The sequence below is a fragment of the Syngnathus floridae genome, chromosome 11 (assembly GCF_059516105.1).
Source record: "Syngnathus floridae isolate MCC-2025c chromosome 11, RoL_Sflo_1.0, whole genome shotgun sequence".
Lineage (NCBI taxonomy): Eukaryota > Metazoa > Chordata > Actinopteri > Syngnathiformes > Syngnathidae > Syngnathus > Syngnathus floridae.
In genome coordinates, this window is record NC_142423.1 from 4,136,358 (window position 1) to 4,160,340 (window position 23,983).

The following is a 23,983-nucleotide window of genomic DNA, read 5'->3' on the forward strand; positions in this document are numbered from 1 at the left end:
CTTTCTGGAAGGGGTGGGGGTGGGGTCGGGTTTCTGACTAGATGGGCCGCTTAACATGGAGCATCACGGAAAGTTGATTGTTTAAGTGATCATTTTGTATTGCTTTTGAAAAATAATTACAAAATATAATGACCAATAAAAAAATAAACAATTCTTATGCTGTACTTGCACCTATACCAACTATGCAATTTTTCTCTCGCCAGCCTTTGCAGATTGATGACAACTTTTGCGGCCAAGACTTCAACCAGCCTCTGGGTGGGACCAGCACCATCGAGGGCATCCCCCTCTTTCTCGACAAAGAAGATGGCATGACCTCGGTGGCAGCGTATGACTACCGTGGCAACACCGTGGCCTTTGTTGGCACGCGCAATGGCAAACTCAAAAAGGTATGAATGATAATACTATATGTCGATTGTCTCAAACTGATTTGGATCAGTAGTGTGCGTGTTTTCAATCCCCCCCTAACACACACAAATGCAAAGACTGAACGCAGCCAGACTCATTTTCCTCATGACATTTCAGGGCCGATTTGAAGCCCGTTAGTTTAATGAGGCGTTTGCAGCAACTCCGTGGCTTTGCTTTCATTGATTGTCATGTTAGTCACGCCAGAGTGTAAAATGTTACCGTTACCGCATTCTGGCTGGCCTCTAATTCAAAGAGCTCGCTTTCAATCAATCCATTGGCAGGGAAACTTAAAAAGAGTCTTTGCTTTCGTCAGCTCTGTGATCAATTAAAAGGATGACTGAAAAATAATAGACGCGACTTGCAGAACAACCCGAGAGTGTGTGCTCGGGTTTGTGGGCTCATTCCATGAATGAGCACCCTCTTGGGAGTCATGGTGAGAATTTATGCCGGTTTCGCTCAAGACCTGTCAACAATTAAAGATCATGAATATATAATTAACTTTGTTGTTTGAGGACTTTTGAATGCTTCTTTGCGACCCAGCAAAGCATCTTGGGATTTGCCATGTGGTGTTCAGGAGGGTGGAGAACAATGCACGCCGGACTATGATTTAGTGTTGCACATTTGTCAAAATGACAGCTATTCACTGTCTTTACTTTGTTATTCTTGTGGCCTTTTTCAGTGTGATTGTGCTTTCTGCTTGATAGATGTGCGTGTACGTACATCATGTCGGCCAGCAAGGTGTGTTTATGGATGCACACGTGCACAACAATCCCGATATTGATTCCTCGGAAAGTTTAGACTTTAGGAAAAATTGAATAATGAAGGGGAAAAGGAAAAGAGATGATTGAGCTAGAACTTTATATTCTCTTTATGAAACTAGGACTGGATGAAAACAAAAAAATCAATCCATAGTGTGGAATTGATTGATGACAATTTGGGGTTTAATACAACGGAGGCAAAATGGCGCCGTTGATTCAATTTTGACACGAAATGTCGCAAACTTCCACTGTCATGCAGATTTGTCCGATTTTATTCTGGTAAATAGAACTCTGGTTTTTATACACACATTCAATCAATTGGAGACCAAATGTTTAACTCATTTAACTTCCGTGCATTCAAATGATGGCATCGTTAAAATGGCGCTGACAGTTTTGTGGTGGTTCATGCAGAAAATACAGAGGCTGTCCCTGTTCTTTATGCTTCCCCCTGGGGAACACGGCTGTATAGTCATGTTTATATAGCCATGCCTGAAGGCTTCTCAAAAGGGGGGAGCAAGAATATCTGTCCAATGGATGAATAGACTTCTAGAGGGCATTTTTCTAGTGTTTTGTACAGTCACAGTTTTAGAGAAAGGGCAGGAAAAGATTGACAGAAAGCAATTACACTCACAGTGCCAGTGGAAAAAAAGATACAATTGTATACGTCTGTATATTTTCTCATTTTTATTTTTATCAAAAGAATATTTTACCTTTGATATCTTTTCCCATTTGGTTTGTTGGGAGCGAAAGAGAGCAACTCCATGAGGGATAGAAGTTCTGAAAGTACACTGCTGTGATGAACTAATTCCAGCGGTCATCTGGATTCCACCGCAGTCAAGGACACAGCGGTGGACCAGCCATACGCCGCATTTAATATTTCGGATTAAAAGTCTCCATTTCATTTGGCTGCTTCATTATCTGGAACTGCTCGATTTGGCCCGACATTGGTCAGCGTGTGTCCTCATCTGTCAGCACCCAAGCTTACATGGCTCCTTAAGTGCAGATCACGCCGCGTCGGCTTGGCAAAGTGAGACGTCGGCTCTGTCTTTCTGGGAGTTATGGCTTTGGACACCTTGGAAAATTAGAGTCAGGTACACTCACTTACATAGTGATGTCATGACCAAATAATAATTAAAATATTGCTTGTGGATAGATGATGTGGTATTTTCATGTATTTCTAGTGGAAAGAAAAAAGAGGTCATGTGTTTGACAGAAGAGGTTCTCCCATATTTCAGCTATGTTCATTTATTGGTGGTTTTGGTGAGGGGGCGTTCAAATGTGAGCCATCTGCTATGCGTGTGTGTCCAGTGAGCCGGATGGAGGGTGATCCCGTTGCCCACTGTGTGCTGCTAGTTGTTGCGCCAGGCTCAGTTGGGTTAGTGCTAAGGTTCCTCCCAATTCATCCAAACTGAATGAAAGAAGAAGAAGAAAATAGACATGAAAAAATAGCTGCCAATAATCGGTGGCATCGTGCCTCGCCCACTCCCCTTACCCTGCACTTGAAAACAAAATGTTTTTCTTTACATAGCACACTACTTTATTTGATGCTAAAACAGCAACGTTATACTGTTGGTTGATCATTTCAAATCAAAATCGAGTTTAGATCCCATGTATGGGTGGGTGTGCATGTGTCATCATTTGGCTTGAGCTACTGAGCCACGAGTTGTCTGATCCGGGCAGCAGCACAGAGGTTGGCTTTGTGCGGGCGTTTGTTGGCTTTCGGTCATTAGTTCACACAACTGCATGCGGTCGCACGCACGCACACGCACGGAACGGATGAAAGCGAGACGGGAAATGCAGAGAATGATGAAAGGGATCTAATAGTGCTCAGACATACTGCTCAAGACAAAACAGATAATTTACACTTTGCTTAAGTACATCTTTTTCCAGTTAATTTAACTCCTACCCGCAGCGCCATCAGTCATCCAATCTTATCAGGATGTTCCCAAATTAACAGCAAAATGTGTCATTTTCTCAAGTTATTTCTTTTTCCTCTTGACGGGGCAGAGACTTAATGGCATTTTCTTATTAGATACAGCCCAGTTAAGCCATAATGCGAGTGTGACAAGTCAAGCATGTCAAGCGAGTTTCTCTCTCGCTATCTCTCTCCGTGGCGATCTCCTTTTCTTTCTTTCAGTCACTCTCACGCCCACTCAGACAAGAGTTCTCTCTTGGCATACAATCTTGGATCAAATCAGCTCAATCACATGAAGTCACAAGCTGACTATCTGCTCCAAAGCATTCTAACCCAGCACAACACACCACACCGCGTATTATTCCAAATTGAATGAATTTTCTGTGTATTTTCATATTTGCATCTCCAGATAATTATTTTATTTAGAAGTCACCATATTCTGTTAGCAAAAGTACTTCTTCTGACCGCAATCTACAACCCCTGACAAAATTTACGGACTCATCGTTCTCAAAGGATGATCATTTAAATGTTTAATTTATGCGGGAAAAAAACCCCCTCAACTTTATTTATAGAGCACTTAAAAATAACAGCAGCATACAAGTGCTGTATATAAAATAAAAATCAGACATGGTTTACTGTACGATAAGCTTTTGCGTGACTCAAAGGCAATCTCATTTTTATTTAAATTGCCATCGTGTCACGACAGTTATGAATTAATAAACCGGCTTCTTAACATTGTCTCGGTCTGCTTTTGCTCTATCATTTTCTCTTCCATCCACTGCTGTTGTATTCTCTTTCAACTCGTAATCAATGACTCCGATTCCTCTCTTGATAACGGTTGTGTAATGTACAGTGCACGTGGACGTATCGCGTAATGATCGTCGCTCCCCCATAATCATTTCCTCCAATTAAAGCGAGCGGCTTTTGTAGCCCCAAAAATCATTGACGACCATTTTACTAGTTCTTCCAGCACGCTCGTGCCATCTTTTTTTAAAGCACGTGCTCATTGTTCTTGCATTTTTACCTCACTTGTGACCGCACATAGCACTCTCTCACTACTTTCGAATGCCAACCGTAATTCGCCACTTTCAAGGGTTAATGAGGCACAATGAAGAGACCAGGCGAGAGGGAGCCTGAGAAAAATCTTTTTGAGAAGAGGAGATGAATAATGAATACGTCAGGCTAGAATCCAATTTGAAAGGAAGATCAGATGAGTGGATACAAGCTGGAATATTCGCATGATCCCAACAAGGCCCTGGATGGCATTTTTCTGGGTCATCTCCATCACTGTTTTCATCGTATTTCTGCAGCGTGTTGTCAAATGACATATTTTGTATTAGAAATAGACATTTTAGGTCATCATTTTATGTTTTACGTATTTTCATGTTTCATGTATTCAAATGTTAAAGAACATGAACATATCTGCTCTCAGCTAAATAACGTAACCAAAACTCATGATCAAATTTTAAGTAAGGTGTCCATCAGTCGTATGAGACCCAACCGTTCCATTCTTAACAGTTGGAACGTGGTGTACTGGAGCAGCCAATTATAGAAAACAGGACATCATAAAATGTGATTCCAACTGTCATTTGAATTTGGCGTGTCAACAAGACGTGGACGACAAGCCTGAGATTCACGTAGCATAAAATACCATTGGGAAAGTACCGATGCCAGTTATCGGTAACGGTCTTATTTCAAGGTATTGGTACCTGCAACGTTTTAAAATCAGAAACTAGAAATTATATGAATGCAAAATGATGTAATTGTCTAGAAAATTGTATTTGGTGCAGGTCTAGGTATCGGTGATTAAACCCGATGGCAAGTTCAAAGAATATGTTCCCACTGGAATGTACAAATATTCACAGTGGGAAAGTTGGACGCTAGCAATGTCCAGAGGGTCATGCACACATAGCACAGTAGGCCGAGATTACCTTTGGCCCGCGCTCTCTCTACCTCCTCGATGTTCGTGCATACTTATTTCCTTGCAATTAAACCCAGCATCTCACCATGTATGCTTTTGGCTAAGGCTACCTTGGCTGCACACCTTCCATCAGCCCTTCACTCGCACATACTGAAATTACATAAAGCTTTTCGTCTCGGCACAAGATTTTAGTGGTACATTAGCATAGAGGTAGGATATAAGGGAACGCCAGATATTTAGGCAATTGCTCACATCTTCCTGAGCCTTCCAAATTTGGAGTGTAAATGATTGTAAATATGTTGCTATCAAATTAGTTAATCTAGTGTGAAGAATGCAAAGAGACAGAGACGCTTAGGGATGCAACAGGAGCAAGCTTTTCAGATTAGCCATTGCCACGCTAATAGATTTACAGTAGATCATTTTGATGAGATCTTCTAGGGTAAACTTGTCAGGATGATTACGCTCCTTTAGGAATACGTGCACATTTGTATGCACCACTATTTTATGTATGAAATTAAAGCATAGTTAAAGCTACAGATTACATGCTTACGGGTGGGATTGGTTTTGAATGTTTAACTGTGGCGTCATGTGGACGACATGTGCTTAGGGACCATTGTATGTGAAAGCCACAGTGTTCTGAGCAGTTATGGTGCATGCATGAAGGATATTACCCATGAGGTATGGCTCCCTCACATTCATCATTCCGCCATAGTGTTTTGCTGGTGAACTAATTACTCCCCCCCTTCCCTTGGCCCCCCAATGAGAATACCTTAAAGCTACCTATAATTTAAATGCATAGCATACATTACTTCACGATAACTCTCATACCACCACTTCTTCTTCCCACGTGACATTCTGTCCTCACATTCTTGTGTGCATTTTAAGTAGAACACTTAGCCCTTGAATTAAATGGGCTAAAATTCACTTTAAAGTTGACTTGCGTTGAACTCTTTGCCCAAATTTGCAACCAAAATAAACTTTCAGAATGAATTCCTTGCTTGGTATTTCAAGGTACTGGCTTCTACTTCTCCAGCATAATGTATATACTACTGCAATTATGAGAACCTGATACAATTTCCATCATACTGCGCTAAACTAAGCTAGGAGATGTTTGCCTTTTGCAGACTATTTCTTGGCAATACACAAAAGTCATCACTAAAAGGCAACTATAGGGTTAGGGCCTTGTGTCACGAATGTCCTCTTGGATTTGCGGTTTTGGAACTAAAAGTGGACTAATTATGTCCACCAGCTTCAGGCTTTATTACAGCATTAGTGGACCAAGGAAAAAAAAGATCATGGCATTATTTGTGCATTAGTTGACTTTGTGGCGATGTGATTTTCACCCATTAAGCTGTTAGTAATTAAAAATGGCTCAGTCAATGTCACGCAGAGGGTGGTTTTTGTTTTCTCATTCCCTTTTGGAACTTTTTTTTTTGTCCTCCTTGCAACAGCAAATTTATTAAATTATCACTTTTATTTTTCAAATAAACATTCAATCATTCCCGTTTCAATGACTTTGATTTATTGGCTCAAAAGCAACCACCTTTGTCGCAACTTCTGCTTTGGGTGTCCCTCATCACTTCTCGTATCTTTGACCCAGAGCCTGTTTATGATTTTGATTCATAGACATGCATGTCTCCTTTCCTCTTGCTACGCACTTCCCCTGTGGAATTAGTCATTAGCTGACTGACTGAGCTGATTGCATCTATTCCCAAGACTAGCATTTGTGCATCATCTTTCTTCCTATTTTTTTACGCCTGTCCCCATCTCACCACTTTACCCCTCCCTGTCTTTAGAGCATCTTACGCCCTTTTCTCCACATTCCAAGTTTTCTCCATATATCCTCCATAGCTTTAATTGCACGTCATCCTAAATTGGCGAACACCAATTAAGCCATGGCTATTATATTTAATTGGTCATTTAGCTTGGCTTTCTCTGTGACTGCAAAGTCTCTCTGGAAATGGTTTCGCTGGCCTCCTGCAGCACATGTGGTAATTTCAGAAACAGTTTCCACCTCCCTGCAGGTTTAACAATGGCTCGGCCAACGACCGACGCTGCCAAGACCGAGGGGTGCTTTGTGTGTGCGCTTGTCCGTATGTGTGTGGTGTGTTCGGGGGGTAGAAACAAATGGTGGAAGAAGAGATATTCTCCTCTGTGTATCCTCAGTCACCTCGCCTTCCAACTATCGTCAAACCCCTCTCATTCACAGCTCCCCCATCCATGTGTTGCTGGTGGATTAAGCTAATTAAAGCACTGCAAACAGCGTCCCAAGGGAAAGGCCAAACACACACACGCACACACACACACGTATATGTTCGTGGTCGCACACCCTCATTAATGACAGCAAGCATACAATGGAATAAACAAGGAGGAAACACGAGAACGGGCTTGCATTCATATCAACTAGCGCGGATAGCGTTGACTCGTTAGGTATAGCTTGTACATGTTAATAAACCTGGCCACATTTTTTTTCCATGGAGACCATCTTAAATCTGCAACCCATCTGCAACATTATGCGTGTTGCTCGGCTGTTCAAAGCAAATGCTCAGTGTGTGATTGCTCAGAGCTTCAGCCCAAGGCCTCTCAACTATGTGTTATCATCCATAACAGCCTTGTGCTGCCAATTTGTGGGTCACTGGCAGTGAACTAGTGGCCTAGAAATAACACAAGACCCACTTTCTTCAAATTTGATACATGCTTTTATGTGCCCAATTTTGAGGAGTCACCATGCGTGCATTGCAGGTATATTTTTGTGGACCTTTTGTGACTATACTCGTCTCTGCATTTTCTAAATTCATAGCATGAATTCAAAACATGCTATATCTGTAAAATGTGTTTCGTGGAACAACAGAAGTTCGAATATCATTATATATGAAGTCAACATTAAGTCACGTGACTTTGTTTTGTTATTTCTATGACTTGGAAGTTGACTAACGTCAAATAATCGACTGCACGTGACTTTCTGTAGTTTTACCGTGTACTTCTATGTGGCGCTTATTAGCACGATACAATACTGGGTTTCACACGTATGATTCATCGGTTTGTCATCAGCGCCAACAAGAACCGAGTGGAACAAATGGAAGAAATAACTACGGCCAGCAGGAAACATTTCATCCTGTCACATAGATGGACGGGAAGAGAGCAAACGCTGTGTCACTTAGACGCGATTCCTTCCGGATGTTTCCGCTTACAGGATATTGGCTGCGTCTCTGGAAACTTGCCCGCTTTCAGCAAAACCTATTGGATTACTGATAACCTTGGAATGGAGCGGACCAGCACAGATGGTGTGTATATGCACATCTAACACCGTCTGGAAAAAGACGAGCCTTTTGGTTTGGCCACTTCTGTTCTCATGTCGTTAAATAAACTGGTTGGTGATTTAGTATTACATTTAAATAAGTAGGTGATATTAGACTTGCTCCTCTAGTCGCCTTTAAATTGTATTTGTCCCTATGCCGTGGTTTACGACTGTGTCACTGCACCTTGAGAGACCTGCTTCATTATTGCGGGGAAGACGTCAATGCGACACACAAGTCGCACCCAAGCACACACCCAGTAATAAGCCTCCAATAACACGGGGATCTTTACTCCAACTTGCCTGAAAATCCCTCGTGGCGGGGCTTGCTCCTTGGTTGCTATGGCAACAGTAGTCAGGGCAGCCATAGATACAGATAGTGAGGAAGAGGAACAAGGAGAGAGAAAGAGCATTGATGTTTTGCGGTGCAAGGTGGAGGGATCCAAAATGTTACTGGGTTGAAGTTAGTGCTAGAAGTAGACTTTCAGATGGGCTTGCAAGTAAGTGGGCTTGTAGGTCATGTTTACCCCGAAGTGCGCATGTGTGTGGATGGGGAGGGGGGGGCTGCGAGCGAGCAGGAGACAGTACAGAGATGAAACTGCAGAGACGGCACACTTGCTCATTAAGTCCCTTGGCATGTTCGTTCAGTCTCCGTGTTTGTGTGCTGGCAGATGAGCTTCGTCTTTGTGCTCATTCATGCGCAACGCAGTGGTTGTGAACAGGATCCAGTTCACCCTCTGCGCTTCTTTTGATCCCGCTTGTAATTACAGCCACAATACGGCCGTATGCATGAAAAGACTCCCCTATATGTTGATAAAATGTAAATGTTCGGTAACCGCTCCGATGGCGTTCGATATCATTCACCGGTGACTGAGATTTTCCTGTGGGTGTGGATCTTACTGTAAACATTTTTTTGAAAGCTGCCTCCCACTTGACTGCAAATCAATATATAGTATATGGTTATTGCTATCAAGCTGACAAACCATTGCCACTGGCAGAATGATGTGAAACGAATTACAGAAGCACAGTTGAAATCGCCTCTCCATATACAGTACAGAAGAGTACGGCGGCGGGGACTGGATGCACGGCAAACAGGCAGTTAGTGTCGGGACTCTGATGGAAAATCCATAGTTTCATTACAGACTCAGTGATATGAATGTGGCTGCGAGGCGACCGAGGCTCCATCATGGGCCCTACGGGAGCCCAAATGGCTGCATTTAGTGATGCAGAGGAGGCACCGGGGTCAAGGCGGCCGCTGCTGCTGCTGCGGCGAATGAAGTGTGTCCGAGTTTAGAAAAGAAGATCTTATGGTGGCCACTTTTTCAAATGCACTCAGGCTAACTGTCGCTCGGTACCAATTACACTTCCTTTGGAGGCATTTGAAGGCAGGTCATGTCAAAATGGTGTGACAGACCCTCCCATCCCCCCAAAAATAAATTTGATTTCAAGTTCTCAGTGAATATTCACACTGCATTTTGTTGTGTCGCTGGAAATATGCAGTCACCAGAAGTCGTAATGTTAGACCAAGAAACATTCAATTTGTTTCACTGACAACCCAATTACTCTACTGTACAATATTGTTTGAAACCAGGATCTTGGGTTGGGTTTTGTTTCCGTCTCATTTATAACTACTTGATGACAGAGCACGTTATGCCGCATATCAGTATAAGCTAGCACCTCCTACACACACAACATACACACACACACACGCATGTTTAATGAGCATATTAAAGGCATAGAGCTATTAAGGGATGTTGAAATGGGCCTTAGGTGAGTTAATCTGCAGCAAGGTAGCTCTCAGGAGCTCCAGGCTGTTGTTTGCTCCTCTAGGTGATTAGAGTTTAGAGGCTGGCTTTAAGGGAAATTAGCTTTCGATTGGGCCTTCTGATAAAGAGGTGCGCTTGTAATCGTTAGCGACCCCGAGGACTACAGAGTAAAGATCAAATGAGACTTATTGTTCAAAGTAATGTGGATTGATTTGAAAATGTGGTTTATTTTGTCTTTAGGCCACACACTGCAAAGACGCTTTAAATAGTTGCAGTTGGCTCTCTACGTTGTCCATTTATTGGCAAACAACAAATAACAGCTTCCATTTAAATCGGGCCCGTTCGGTTATTTACTAAGTCTCTCGTCTCCGAGTCGCTACCAATTTGATCGTTAATTTAGTTCTCAGCCTTGATAGGTTTGCATGTTCGCATTATTGCTCATTTTGTAATAGTCCGTTTGGAATAAACCGTCAACTCCCGGCACTTGATTGATTGACTCTTGTATTTTTGTCACACTTGCGTGTTTCCCCATCTACCTAACCCGGTGGTTTCGTGTCAAACCTCAAAAGTACAGGCAGGGAATCATCGCTGAGTGGCATGGAGGATAAAATAGATGACACAACACACGCACACACACTTAATCAGACTGATTGCTGCTCTTGTTGCATCATTTCTCTAATGCATTGGTCCTACATCACTTTCTCCCTTGTGTGTGGCAATTCGAAAAACATTCTGGGGTCTCGGGAGAATCAGAAGCCACAGGGGGCAAGTTCTGGTGCGCAAACCTCACCTGTACACTATTTACACTTGTACACATCAATTTCAGTTGTTTATAGTCAAGGCTGCTTTAACATTGCTCTTACTAACATTACTACTTTTTGGTTGCACACTTTGATTATGCCTTTTAATCCATCATGACTGAATTGCTGGACATATGAAGCATTTGCTTTGCAACAAGAACCCCCAAAAATCTTTTGCTGATTGAACTGACAAACATTCTACCATGTTCTCCTTAGTAGCGACATCCAAATGAGACAAAAACATTCACACACAGATATATACACTGCGTCGACTTCGCTCCACCCCAGGGAAGAGTGATGAAGCCAGCAGCAATGCAAATTGGGTAAAATGTTCCGGAAAGTGGTTTTTCCCGCCGGGACTCATCCACTCCAGCTTTGGGTTAGAGCTCACTCAGCTGATAAAGAGACCTTTGTTGGAAAGAAAGGTAAAGGTAATGAGGTAAAGGCAGAGTGATGGAGTGCTAGGATTTGTCGAAGCATATTTATTACATTGCTAAGTCGTGTCTTTTCAACTTTGCTATACAATAAATCCTCTTGTAAAAAATATTGAATAGAAATTATTTCTATCCTCCATTGACAGCGTTTATTACAACAATTACAGAATTAAATAAATCACATTCATCCAAGTGGTGGTTCGAGTTAAACCAGTGAAAAAGCAGCCAAATTCCCATCATCATTTAATTGAAAAATAGCATCACATGCCTTTCTTGTGAGCGCTATTCAACTTTACCTCCATTTGAACTCTGGGGCGTGCAGTTTTCTCTGGCATAAGCCGTCACTCCCACCTTGTCCGTTGCGGGGGGCGGATTGTACTGGATTCAATTTATTGCCTTCCCTGAACTGTATGTGAATGTGTGTGTGCGTCACTTTGTGTGTGTTAGCCCAGCGAGGTTGGACAGTGAAGCATTTCCAGTCCACAAATGGGCCATGAAAAACCTACAGGTTGCACCATCTGTGTTCTGAATGGAGCGCTATTGTCAGTAGAGACTTTGTGCCTCGGCCAATAGCAATTTGAGCAAGCACACAAACAGTCGGTCGATTTATGCGGAGGCTGACTCAACAAACTTGGCATCACAGCACCTTGAGGATAGCAAAGAGGAAGTCAATGTGAATATGATATTAAGTTTTGCAGGAAATGACACAGTCCAGGAAGAGAGACAATAAGAGTGAGTGGATGTGTTTTCGAAAGAGCCGCTTGTAAATACTTGCAGCCCTGTCCAATTGTGAAGGATGGAAAGAAAACAGTGTTTGCCAAGATGCAGTGGCTTGGCAAGTCAACAAAAATTATCAGAGGGATTTCATGCAAAATAAGAGAATTTGTTTTAGTATCTAAAATGTGTTGCTTGGATGCTGCATATATCAGGCACTTATCTTAACAGCCTGGCAGACACCGCACCATTAGACATATTTACATTTACTCCCTCCCTTCTTGTTACCTCTTCCTTGTGCTGTCTCTTGGGGAAAATATTTTTTCTCCCTTTATTTAATGCAAAGAGCTTGAAACACAGCGTGTGACAAGTTTTGTAAAAATATAAGTCGATTTGAAATTTTTAATTGTTTCAGAATCCAAATTCTGTGCGTTTGTGTTTTGCATCTGTTACAAGTGAATGGTTCCTGTGTTTGTTTGTGTATGAGTCAGGAAGCAGGCAAACGGGAAACTGTCAAAGAGCCATTCATGCGCTTGTTGGGTGCGTTGTCCAGGTTTTGTTTTCAACCGATTCGTACAAATTTACTGTTTGGTTACCACGGAGGTAGGTTCATATTCACAAGAGGTTCCATTTACCCTCTAGCATGTCGCATTAAAAATGGCAGTAACTCTCGTATTCTTTAGTTGGCTTCAAATCAGGTCAGTCGAAATTGTCAGTAATCAATGCGTTTATGTGGACCTGTCTAATTACAAGTACGTCTTAATCAAGCCTTATTGTTTTGATTGCATCTTGGTGTCATTCTGTGAGCTCCCCATGTGCGTGTGAGAGAAAGTAATCCAGGATAAAGGATTTCCTTTAGCCTTCTATATGGACAATTTCCCAGACTCATACACACTTCCTGTTTCTTTCTGAAAAACAGTGGGAAAGAAACGATAGGAAGTGACAAGGTTGGGTAAGAGTGTGTGTGTGTGTGTGTGTGTGTGTGTGTGTGTGTGTGTGCGTGCGTGCGTGCGTGCGTGCGTGCGTGCGTGCGTGCGTGCGTGCGTGCGTGCGTGCGTGCGTGTGTGTGTGTGTGCTGGATGCAACGTCAGAATAAGTAGCACTTCTATAAAAAGCTGTCTTGTGACAATCAAGCACACTCAGCTGACTGTCTGGAAACTTTACCGTGCATTCCTTTCAGCTCACCACATTTGATTCATGGCAAGCCTTTTCCTGATTTTAGCTTTTTTTAAGTGTATGGGGAAGGCTGATGTAGGTCATTGGGCTCTTGCTCTATTTTAAGCAAAATGACCCGTATGGAGGTAGTGAGAAAACGGGCTCGAAAGCAAACTGCCATGGAAGCAATAAGCCATATAATTCAAAGAGACATGTGTCACGAGCCTGTATGGTGTGCACACAGACACACACACCTACCTGAACTCCTTTACACAAGGGTTCTTCTCTTACATATTGATGGTGGTGCTCGGTACGCTGTTGCACGTGCCGTTTTATATTAAGTCATTCATTATACGGCGGACCCTACAACGCAAGTTGTTAATCCCCAAAGGGAATCATGCTAAGTGAATTAATTTGTTCTAGACTCAAACCATCTCCAGTCGTAAATCATTTATTCACTGTTCAATTTTTTAAGTAACCTTATAACATTTCTTGCTGTCATCAAAACACTGTATAAGAACGTCAAACGAAACTAAAATAAAGTAAAAATCAAAACACTTGTGGAGTTAATTCTTAAGATGTTCACTAAATTTAGTCGTGATGGTTCAAACTCCCAAGTTTGGTTTTACTTTTATGGCGTGATCTCAAAACTCTTGATTGAATTCCAAATTGTAGGAAATGAAACCAGAGCGGTCCCTACTGCTTTCATTACATGTTACCATTTTCTTTAAGTAATAGCAATAGTAAAGTTCCACAAACATTTTTTTGCGGCTGTGATGTTTATATGAAGGTTACATAAACAACATAAAGTATTTATCCTGTCCCGCTTTCTTTCAGTTGAAGACGATACTGTGATTTCACCCTGTTCCATTGCTGAAGTGAAAATAACGACCAATCATCTTCATGTGCTTTCATTGAATTTGACAGTTTTATGATTATCTGCTTCAGACTATCCTGGTTTCCCTTCCTCTTGCTGTCCCCCATTCTTATCTTTCCGCATACCTCTTTTATGTCCTCCCTCATGTTGCTCTTCTGTGAATTACTGAAGCCAGTTCGCCGCTCACATTTACCGCGTTTAGTTTTTGTGACTTCCTGTACATGGAACACAAAACTATTCAAGTGTTATCGGTGTATGTGTTTATCCCTCCCGAAATGTTCAACACAATTACACAACATGTTGGGTATGTTCCTTTGTGGGGAGACGAGCATTATTAAAAATCAAGGTTCGGAAGCAGTCACATCCGGGTGTTCCAGGCTTGGTCCCCGCTGATTCAATCATTGCCAGATTTGTTCATGCTAATTGCACGCATGCTGGCCAGCCCTGGATGACATCATGCGACCACATACAGCAAGTCGGTTACAGCTTCTTATTGTCATAATCTGGCAAGACTCTGGCAAATGTGGGTGAGCTGGATCATTTGATTCATCTCCTGAACCCATCCACATTCCTCTCCAGAGACCACAGCAATTGGTCGGACACCATTGTGTTTCCATGGCTATGGTCCAAAGCAGAGGCGGGGAATCTGTCACCACCTGGCCATACCAGCTGCTCATGCACTTCTGTTGTGGCATGACAGGAATATGTGTGTGTGTTTGTGCGGCACCCCCAGTGAGAGCCGAGGATTGTCAATGGCATTCAATGAACATCCTTGGCCTAAATCTATCCCAATCCTTGCACTCGTTGACCTCTCGGTTACGCAAGGTGATGTCGTCCAGTTGTGTAGTATTTATAGATGTGTTTTAGCACAGCACAGCAAGTTTACGACCCACAGAAAGGGGAACTGTTTGATGTTGTCCATGTACAGAGACTTAAAATGTGCAAACCTCATTATTCTTACAGACTACCTACTTTTTAAATTCTTGTCTGGCATTTAGAATTTGGTGTGAAGTTTCAGATCATCACAATCTGTCTTTCTTGTGCACCATCATGATTTGTGTGTGTGTGCGTGTGTATACTGGGTGGAGATCCAATCATTCTTCCGACCCAATTCCTCTCATTCCATTCCGTTGTCTGTTTAACAGATGAAGTGTTGATTGCTGCAATCTGTGGTGGTGCATTCATAAAAATTCAAGTCTATTGAAAGTGCAATGCAGAGCTGTGATCAAGACGAATTTTACTTCGATGCATTCCATCGGATTTTGATCCTTGTTAGTTTTGCTTCACTACCTTTATTTGCCAAGTGTCGTTCTGCTCAAAATCAGCTTGCTGACCTTGCCAGTCAGTCGCAGGGCACAACTATTCACACTCACATTTGCACCATCACTGGGTGGGAACTGAAGCCCCACGCTGTCCACACAGAAGTCCAACAAATGTGTCACGACACCACCAGTGTTCCGAAATGGAAAAGTACTGACATTTCTACCAAGCAGCAAATGAACGCTTAAACAATCCACAAAAAAGACAGATCGGTCGTTTCTCAATATAAATAATGCAAAGTGCGTTAAAGTGAACTGGCCAAGTACATTTTTTCTCGAAATGTATTGTAGAATGTCGTCTCTTTGTAACTCCTCCATGTTTCTGTGATAGCAGCACAAAATGCATCTTGGGATGTATTCCCTGACAAGTCTTCACAAGTATCCAACCGATGCATCTAGCAAAAAACATCCGGGTCTCCTGTGGGTTCTTGGTTTATTGGTACTTTCAATTGGAACCGTACTTAGGCCGCAACATTTCAAGAGACAGCAACAACGTAAGAACAGACAAGAACGGCCAATTGAGAAAATTTGGGCTTGACTAGCACAGCCCCTGACGGAAACGATGGAAAGGTGTGTCTCCAAACCTTTGTCTATATACTTTTAGTGTGGCTGTTAGTCCCAGTCTTTCGTTCACAGCTCATTCTTTTTTTCTTTCCTCCCCTCGTCTGTCTTTTGATTCAGCCAGGCTTGTTGTATTATTGGACCGTGGCCAAGACTGCCACCATGGACCATTACAGAACACAGTATGACTTGTGAGGGAGGAATGAGATGTAAAAATGTAAAACTGGGACTATTCTGAATTAACCACGCGTGGAAATGAATTCAGTGAATGAACATGTATTTAAAGGTGTTGCTACATTGCTCCAAGTTTTATTTCCTGTCTGTGGCCACATTGCTGTGCTTGTTTTCCCTCCCGTTCGTTAGTTTCAAACTATTTCAAGCACAAGGCCTCAGATCCAAGCCAGGGACTTTCCTTTACCTCACCATGGGCTGAACAAATGACGAGTTCAGACTCCACTTAGTTTTCTCGGACTTTAGAAATGGACGGTGGATATTTTACTGACAGAACATGCTGTAAACCAACCATAGCGTGCCGAGCAGCCTGGACAATAATGGACAACAGAATGCTACGTCACAGTTCCTGGTCTATGGTCCTACTTTATTTACGTCTTCCATTACTGTCTCTTTTCACTGATAATGTCACAGGAATGTCAAAACAAAACACAGCTTACTTCTTCCATGACGATGGTACAACTATTGAAGGAGGCATATTTTAGTCAAACTAAAAAAAATAAGGTGTTAGATTTTTTACTTTTTTTTCCATCAACATTCCAAGTTCATTTCGAGTAATGCCCAACAGATATTTCAGCATATTTCCACCCAGACTATCCATCTCCCTGTCCAGATTTGGAGCATCCATAACTCTAACCTTATCCATCAGGACGTTTCTGTCCAACTCACAGCAGAAGGCCTTACATTCAGCCCCACGCCAAGAAAAACAGTTCTGCCTGACAGAGAAGCACAAATACGGTCTGACTGTTAAGCAAACAGCACAGACCCCACCAGATGTACAAATCACATACCGCATCACCATTTAACACAACACTAAGACACAGGTCATGGTGTTTTTGACTCCAACCCAATGTTAATTCTTCCCCAGGCCCCTCTGAAATGTGAAGCTGATACAACACATGCACGCGGACCTCCGTATCCACCTCTGGTGATTGCCATGCCGATACCCGTTACCCTTGAAACATATGGCGTGCTTTGTTTGTATACTGGATCGCTGTCTACCTCCACTGTGAAATGTAGACTAACACAGACGCAGAGTTGTTGGGCTAACAGATAGTCGTCGGATTGCATTTGAGAGCACGCGTGTCAGGAATGTGCCTCCCCTTCTCTACTAGTAACCAGCAACAACACACACACACACATGGCATTGTACACGTATCACATGTCCTGTATGGTAATCTCATAATTTCTGTCAGCAGGACTGTCGGTCTTTTGTTTAAATGACAGCTCATCTTAATTATTGCATTTGTCACAATTCTCTGACATTTTAAGATGAATGCCAAGGAAAAGACACAGGTCGCGTTTGAATGGAGAGGTTAATCATGCGTGTAAGAAACACATTTGAAAAAGTCTTCAAGCAGTCTCACACTCTCCAAGTAAACACACACACACAAGTTTGGAGCCAATAACTACCAGCCCACCACTGCTGTAAATTCCTCCAAACCACACCATAAAGCTGATTTTAAACACCATCTGTATTTCTTTACAGACAGACGTTATTTGTGCCCGTGTATGTGTAACGTGTGTGTTCTTGTTTGATTAAATTATCTCATCTCGTACTTACCAAGATTGTCATTGTTCCCGCTGTAATTCTTAACATTGTCAACGCATGACTCCGCCAATTTTGTACCCAATGCCCACTGTCAAATTAGTTTCTCCCAGTCACAAACTCTGTTTTCATTTTTTTGCCATGAGTGTTTGTGGTTTTGGTAGGAGCTGAGTGAGGATTTAAACTTTTTTTTTGCTTGCAAGGCGGAAAAAAAAAAAAAAACGTTGTTGAAAGAAAAGGCAGCAGTGCAAAATACTTGAGGATTTAATGCTTGAATGAGTGTTGAAGTATTGATAAAGAGCAATGTAAAAAAGGTGTTGAAAATCTCATGTTAGCTGTTAAACAGTGAAGTGGAGTGAAACAAATGTAAAGAAAGATTCAGGAAAAAAAGGAATTTGAATCCAGGAGTGGTTTGGCACACATTATGCTGAGGTTTAGTTTTGGCCTTACTCCCTCTTGTGTTACATCCAAATGCAAACATCTTCAAAGAAACACATGCTCACTCACTAATAGTCAAAATCATTCATACATGCTGAATTGGTATCTTCTTTTTATCCTGAAGAAGTGAAGTGTCACAGTGAAGAAGTAGTCCGATTCGATTCGATTCGATTCCCTATGGTACAGCAGAGGATATGAGACAGTGTTCTTGTCATTTTACAACATGAATTAAATTGTAAGTACTGGACATGTGGGCTTTCATTTAATAACATATCCCTCCAATAAAAGACCAATCGATACATATCTCTGTTTTAAAGGGGAACGATTCAATTCGGTTCACTTCAATACACTCCCATCTTTTAAATCAAAACTGATTTTCTGTTTCAAATTAGTTTTATACCACATGCCTGAAAACTTGTATTATTTTACACATCACGTTTAATACTGTAGGGATAACCGTTTTGCCGTTGGTAAAACTATGTTTAAATTCATCTGAGAGATTAGTTGCTTCAGATAGGTGGCTAGTGGGTGACACTACTTGCGGAAATCTTTTTTTATGTTTTTATCATCTCAATGTATTTTGCTATTTTCCTGAGTCAAGTCAAAAAAGAAGAAAAAGTTTACGTAGATTTTAACTACCGTAAAATTCCTCACCATGAATTTGGGTTCTTCCCAAGAAAGATGCAAATCACTCATCACCCTCTCTCCCTTTCTCTAAAAGATGCTATTAGAGGCACCAGTGGCCATGTAATCACTCTGGCTTTCCCACAGGAACACATACACGCACCTACCTCGGTAATTACCGCTGAAGATGAGGTCCATAATCAGTGTAATCCCAGAGAATTGAGGATTTAGTCAGTGAATGGTGGGTCAAGTGATGCTGCGTGGTGCACCATCAGTTGTGGGATGTTGTTTGTTTTATGTTCTTAATGCCTTCTAGTTATTAATTGATTTAACGCCGCTCGCTCAATTGGGTACAAGCATCCTGTCTAACGCAGTTTTTGGACACACACTCGGCACAAACACCCTCACTGCTGCACAACTCGCCGCGCTCTCCATGTAGGGTGTTTTATACGCTCGGCCGATCTCTCATGATCCACCAACGATAGCATCTGGCCCTTGAAATCAACTTGCTTCCCATTCTTTGTCGTTACTTCCCACTTGCCAGTGTCTGATAAAACTAGCATCTTATTAGCATAGGTCAGTATTTCATCCGGGCTCAACTCCACTTTAAACTTGCACCGGAATCATATTCTTATTGCTGGATAAATACAAAAGATGGCCTATAAATGTATGCATGCAATATCCTGTACATTGATATTCGCTCAGCAGTTGTTAATGTGTAATGTTGTTTCAGCTGACATATTCCATAAGGGAATTTGTGCTCCGCCTCCCAGTAAGAGAAGGTCTTTCTTCATTTGAATGGCAACGCTAAAAAGGTTCAGTTGGGACGCTCAATCTCATTTTATTGTATATGATAATGTTGTGGTGCAATTTCTTCCACCGTTTGCGAGACGGCACATAAAATCAGGCATAGTAGGCCGCCATAAGATGCTCGTGTGTGTCTACGCATGTAATTCCTCGCAGATGATTGAGTTAGTGTGATATAGTGCTGGCTGGAAGATGAAATGCCTCCACCATGCTGTGTGTATTGTGACTCGCTGCGCTCACTTTATCTGACAACTACTAGCTAAAGATGCTTAATTTGAACGGGAAGACAAAGGAATGGGAAAAACAGGTAGTGATACTTGAGAGACAAATGAGGGGAGAGAGAGTGTGTGCAGCAGTGATGATAAATTAATGACAAGATACATAAGGCTGGATTTACTCTGCAGGTCTTCTGGAGGAGCCCTGTTCAAATGTAGTACTATTTATGTTGTTTGGCAACAATTTGCAGCAACACATGGAAGCTCCATCCATCCATCCATCCATCCATCCATCCATCCATCCATCCATCCATCCATCCATCCATCCATCCATCCATCCATCCATCCATCCATCCATCCATCCATCCATCCATCCATCCATCCATCCATCCATCCATCCATCCATCCATCCATCCATCCATCCATCCATCCATCCATCCATCCATCCATTTTCTACCGTTTATCTGGGTCGGGTCACGGGGGCAGCAATTTCAGCAGGGAAGCCCAGACTTCCTTTTCCCCAGCCACTTTGTCCAGCAAAAGGTCACAGTCTCGCACATGAATAAGTACAGTGCAGATTGGCAGGTGAAGAGCCAAGCCTGTCAGTCCGAGTCGGCACGACAAGTAAACAAGAGAGGACAAAGGGATTCAAGTCACCCTTTTGGACTTGCTGTCAATGGCTTAATGGTTGTGAAATTTGTCAGAAAGTAGCTGCTTCGGTGTTAACAAGGGCTGTCCAAATGGCTTTTATTTTGTCACCTGTGTCGTCAAATGAAGTTGTTTCAGATTTACTTTTGATCCCCGTGTTGCGTTTCTCTCCTGTTAATTGACAGCTCACTTGTTTTCTGAGTTTTGTCCTGTGATTTTTACAAGCTGAGCCGTGATTGGTTGTTTTGTGCTTGCGCAGTTATGTCATTTTCAGTCGACAGCAAGTGGCAAAATGGCCTCCTCTGAGATGGATTAAAACGAGTGGATTATGCTGATTAATTTTTACTACGCAAAAACAATATTAATCAGGATACTGTGTTTGGACTATGTTGTAAATTTTTTTGGGGATGTTGACTTCCCCTTTAATGATCTAACAAAATAGTTCGCATGGTGATGCGTAAAGATCATGTTTGCCAGATCTTAAAATACCCTCAGGCAGAGACTGTTATGATAGCTGTCACACTAACATTCCACAGAGTGTGTTCTTGTGTGTTTTATATGTGGATATACACCACCTCTATCATTTGTCTGTCATGACGCTGTTGAAAGAAAGGCCGCGTGACCCACATATGGTGCTTGTTCACCCCCAATTAATCCAAGTTGGCTGTATATGTTATAAAAATGTGTACGTGCGTTTGCTTGCGTCTGTGGGGTGTGTGCGATGAGGGATTTGTCTGAAAGATGTGGAAGGTTGAGCACTCACGCGTGATGCTCCATCTGCCCTCATCTTTTCACCATTAGGACGTAAGCACACAAGCCGGCAGAATCGTCAAATAAACACCCTTCCAATTATTGAAGGCATCAAATATGTGTTTGACCTTAACTGCACAGACAATGATGGAAAAGCTGCGCTTGCTCATGCTCCGTGTTGAAACTGATATTTTTTTTGTATTGCGTCTTGCTCTGCCCAAGTCCAAGCTCGCAATGCGATAGGACGTGACTGATTTCTTTGCTTTATCGGAACGCCTGCTGAAGACAACGCAGCGTTAAGAAAAGATTGACACGAAGCTATCGTTAAGCGGTGAGGTAGTGCGACGTAGTGTCTATTCATTAGGATTTGTGTGGAATAACCTTGTGGAATAGATCGGCGACAATGATAGCAAGCAAGAATCAATGGTAGAAAATGCATGTGCAATACAGCCTTGAGAGGGAGGGGGAAAAAACCCTTAATGGCCGTGCACAATACTACCTTGACAATTGCGCAACATAAATAATACACACATGTCCTTCATGTTCATTTGTGTATGAGCAAGGTTTGAAAACTAATTCAATATCACAGAGTATTTTACAGTATGTACAGGTCAATAACCTGTTTGGATTTTCAAATATCTCATAAAATGGAAATAGAAAAAATCCTGTCTAGGGTCAAATTGTGTTGCATAAATCTTTCTGCCTGATTCTGGCTTGATAAAGTTTGTAAAATATAATTTACCAAAGAACTGGGAAAGCTTTCAAGTTGAGATTGACCTTAGAAAAAATTGTATGGATGAGGACCTGGTTTTAAGTGTTTCCATCCATTGTTAATCTTTGATCCTCCTCGTGGCTCCGAACATAGCACAGGTCCTATAGACCCTGACACATTCCCTTTCTCTATCTATCACGCTCTTTCTGCTTTCCTTTCTTCCCCTTTGTTCTGTTCAGGGCCATACTGAATTCCCCTCTCCACAAAAAAAAAACAAAAAAAAAACACACTCTCATAGATGCGGGGCCTCCTGCACATCAAAGTCAGGAATGTGAGGCCTTCCGCAATTATACGGGGCCAGACGTGCTTATGTCACGTTTAAGGTGTTAAATGTGTGCATGGGTACATTTATACCGAGCAAAATATGCTTTATGTTCATCCACATTTTCCAGATCGGTTTTAAAATGTCACAGCCGTTCCCTGATCGACATGCAAAGGTTAAAGGTAACGATGCGTTGAAGATGTTCAGCAGACCTGGAACACCTGGACCCTTTTATTCCGTGTTGTTCTACGCGAGGCTAATTTATGGCCTTTGAGAATTTTACAGTTATTTATTTCCACCCCTTTTTTTAGTTCTCTTGTTTAGAATTATGGAGATTTTGATTTTTAACTGATTCGAAATTTCCCGGCCCCTATTTGTTTCTTCCTAGCATATCTCAAGTTTCATTTCCACTCGGTCCATCACTTGTCACTGCCGGCACTGACAGGCATCATTCTCATCATTTTCATGCTACTGTCTTATCAGCCAGCTCTTTCGCTGTCATGGCCCGGCCGCCCCATCACTAGCTTGCTATCACCGGTGTCTATCTCAGCCGAGCAGGCCTTGTGGCACGATATCTTGGCACTGGGTGCGTTGGTGGGAATGAGGAAGGTTGGAGGAAAAAATCCAGAGGTCAAATGGCCACATTGCTTCTTGGTCATGTGGCCAATCTCACAATCATACTAAGCAGTAATTCCCAACTGGTGTTATTGGAATTCAGTGACCAGTGCAGGAGAAATTGATTCCGTTTGTGATCAGGTTTTGCCTGTACCTCGGATTGGACTGTCTTCAGTTTTGGAGGTTTCACATGACAAAAAAAAGGGCTCCACCCAAATGCTTCTATGTATGAGTGTGCGAAAGCATCCATCAAGTATTTACTGGAAAGCTTAGCAATGAAGAGGAGACAATGACTGAGTAGCACTGTCTCTGGACGTTGCATTGATTTCTTGACTTGATAAACATGCACAGCCACATCATGAATACGCCTTCAATTTCGACACGCTAAAAGAAGCGACGCTTGTAGATTGATGGGGCAGACGTGTCGATTTTTAAGGCTCCACACACAGTCATATTTTATTTTTTTCTATTAAGTTTGGCTGCCTTCTGGTAAACCGGTTAATAGATTGTGTTGCTTTTATCTCTTGTGCCGTTGGACTCAAACAATGTGTCCAATTCCTTCATCCGTCCATCCATCCATAATTGTGTCCATCCCCATGGATTATGTCGTCAGTAGTACACTTAAGTCTTCTTAGTAATGGTGTTCTCCTGCTGGTTTCAATATTTTCAGCTTTGGCTGTGCTCCCTTTTGGATAAATGGATATGAAACAATTTATTACTTCCTTTCACGGGTCGACTACCTTCAATTGCTTCCATTTTTTTTTTCCTTATACATTTCTCACTTTCCACAGTTGTGTTTTCACTGCATACAATATTCCTCTTGAAAGCAAAGGTTGAATGAAACAACAGCAGTAGGCAAAGGAGCAATTTGTCCGATGGTAAACTGGTACGCAAATATTCGCTGTCATTTCGATGTCGATGGAAATCTTTGGGTTGACGGTCACGATGCGCTAATGAGAGAAGCCCGCTGACAAGCTCGTCCACCCCAGCGTGTCATTCGTTGTTTTTTCTCATTTCTTCCCATCTCTTTAAAAATGATATTGTTATTCATTCCTGGTCCAGATAGGATCCATAACGCATTCCTTGTTTACTGCTCCATTATCTTGATAATATTGTCTTTATTTCCCCTTATCGTCAGTGCTTTATCTCTTT

The 23,983-nt window shown here is 42.1% G+C and overlaps 1 protein-coding gene across 3 annotated transcripts in view; it reads left to right on the plus strand.

Annotated features, from left to right (window-relative positions):
- plxna1b (plexin A1b) overlaps positions 1–23,983 on the plus strand; it is a 125,394-nt gene that overhangs the window by 40,127 nt on the left and 61,284 nt on the right. For all 3 annotated transcript variants that reach the window (XM_088389191.1, XM_088389190.1, XM_088389192.1), the window contains one exon: positions 204–386. In XM_088389191.1, coding sequence (XP_088245317.1) covers positions 204–386 — 183 coding nt within the window. The remainder of the gene's footprint in view (positions 1–203; positions 387–23,983) is intronic.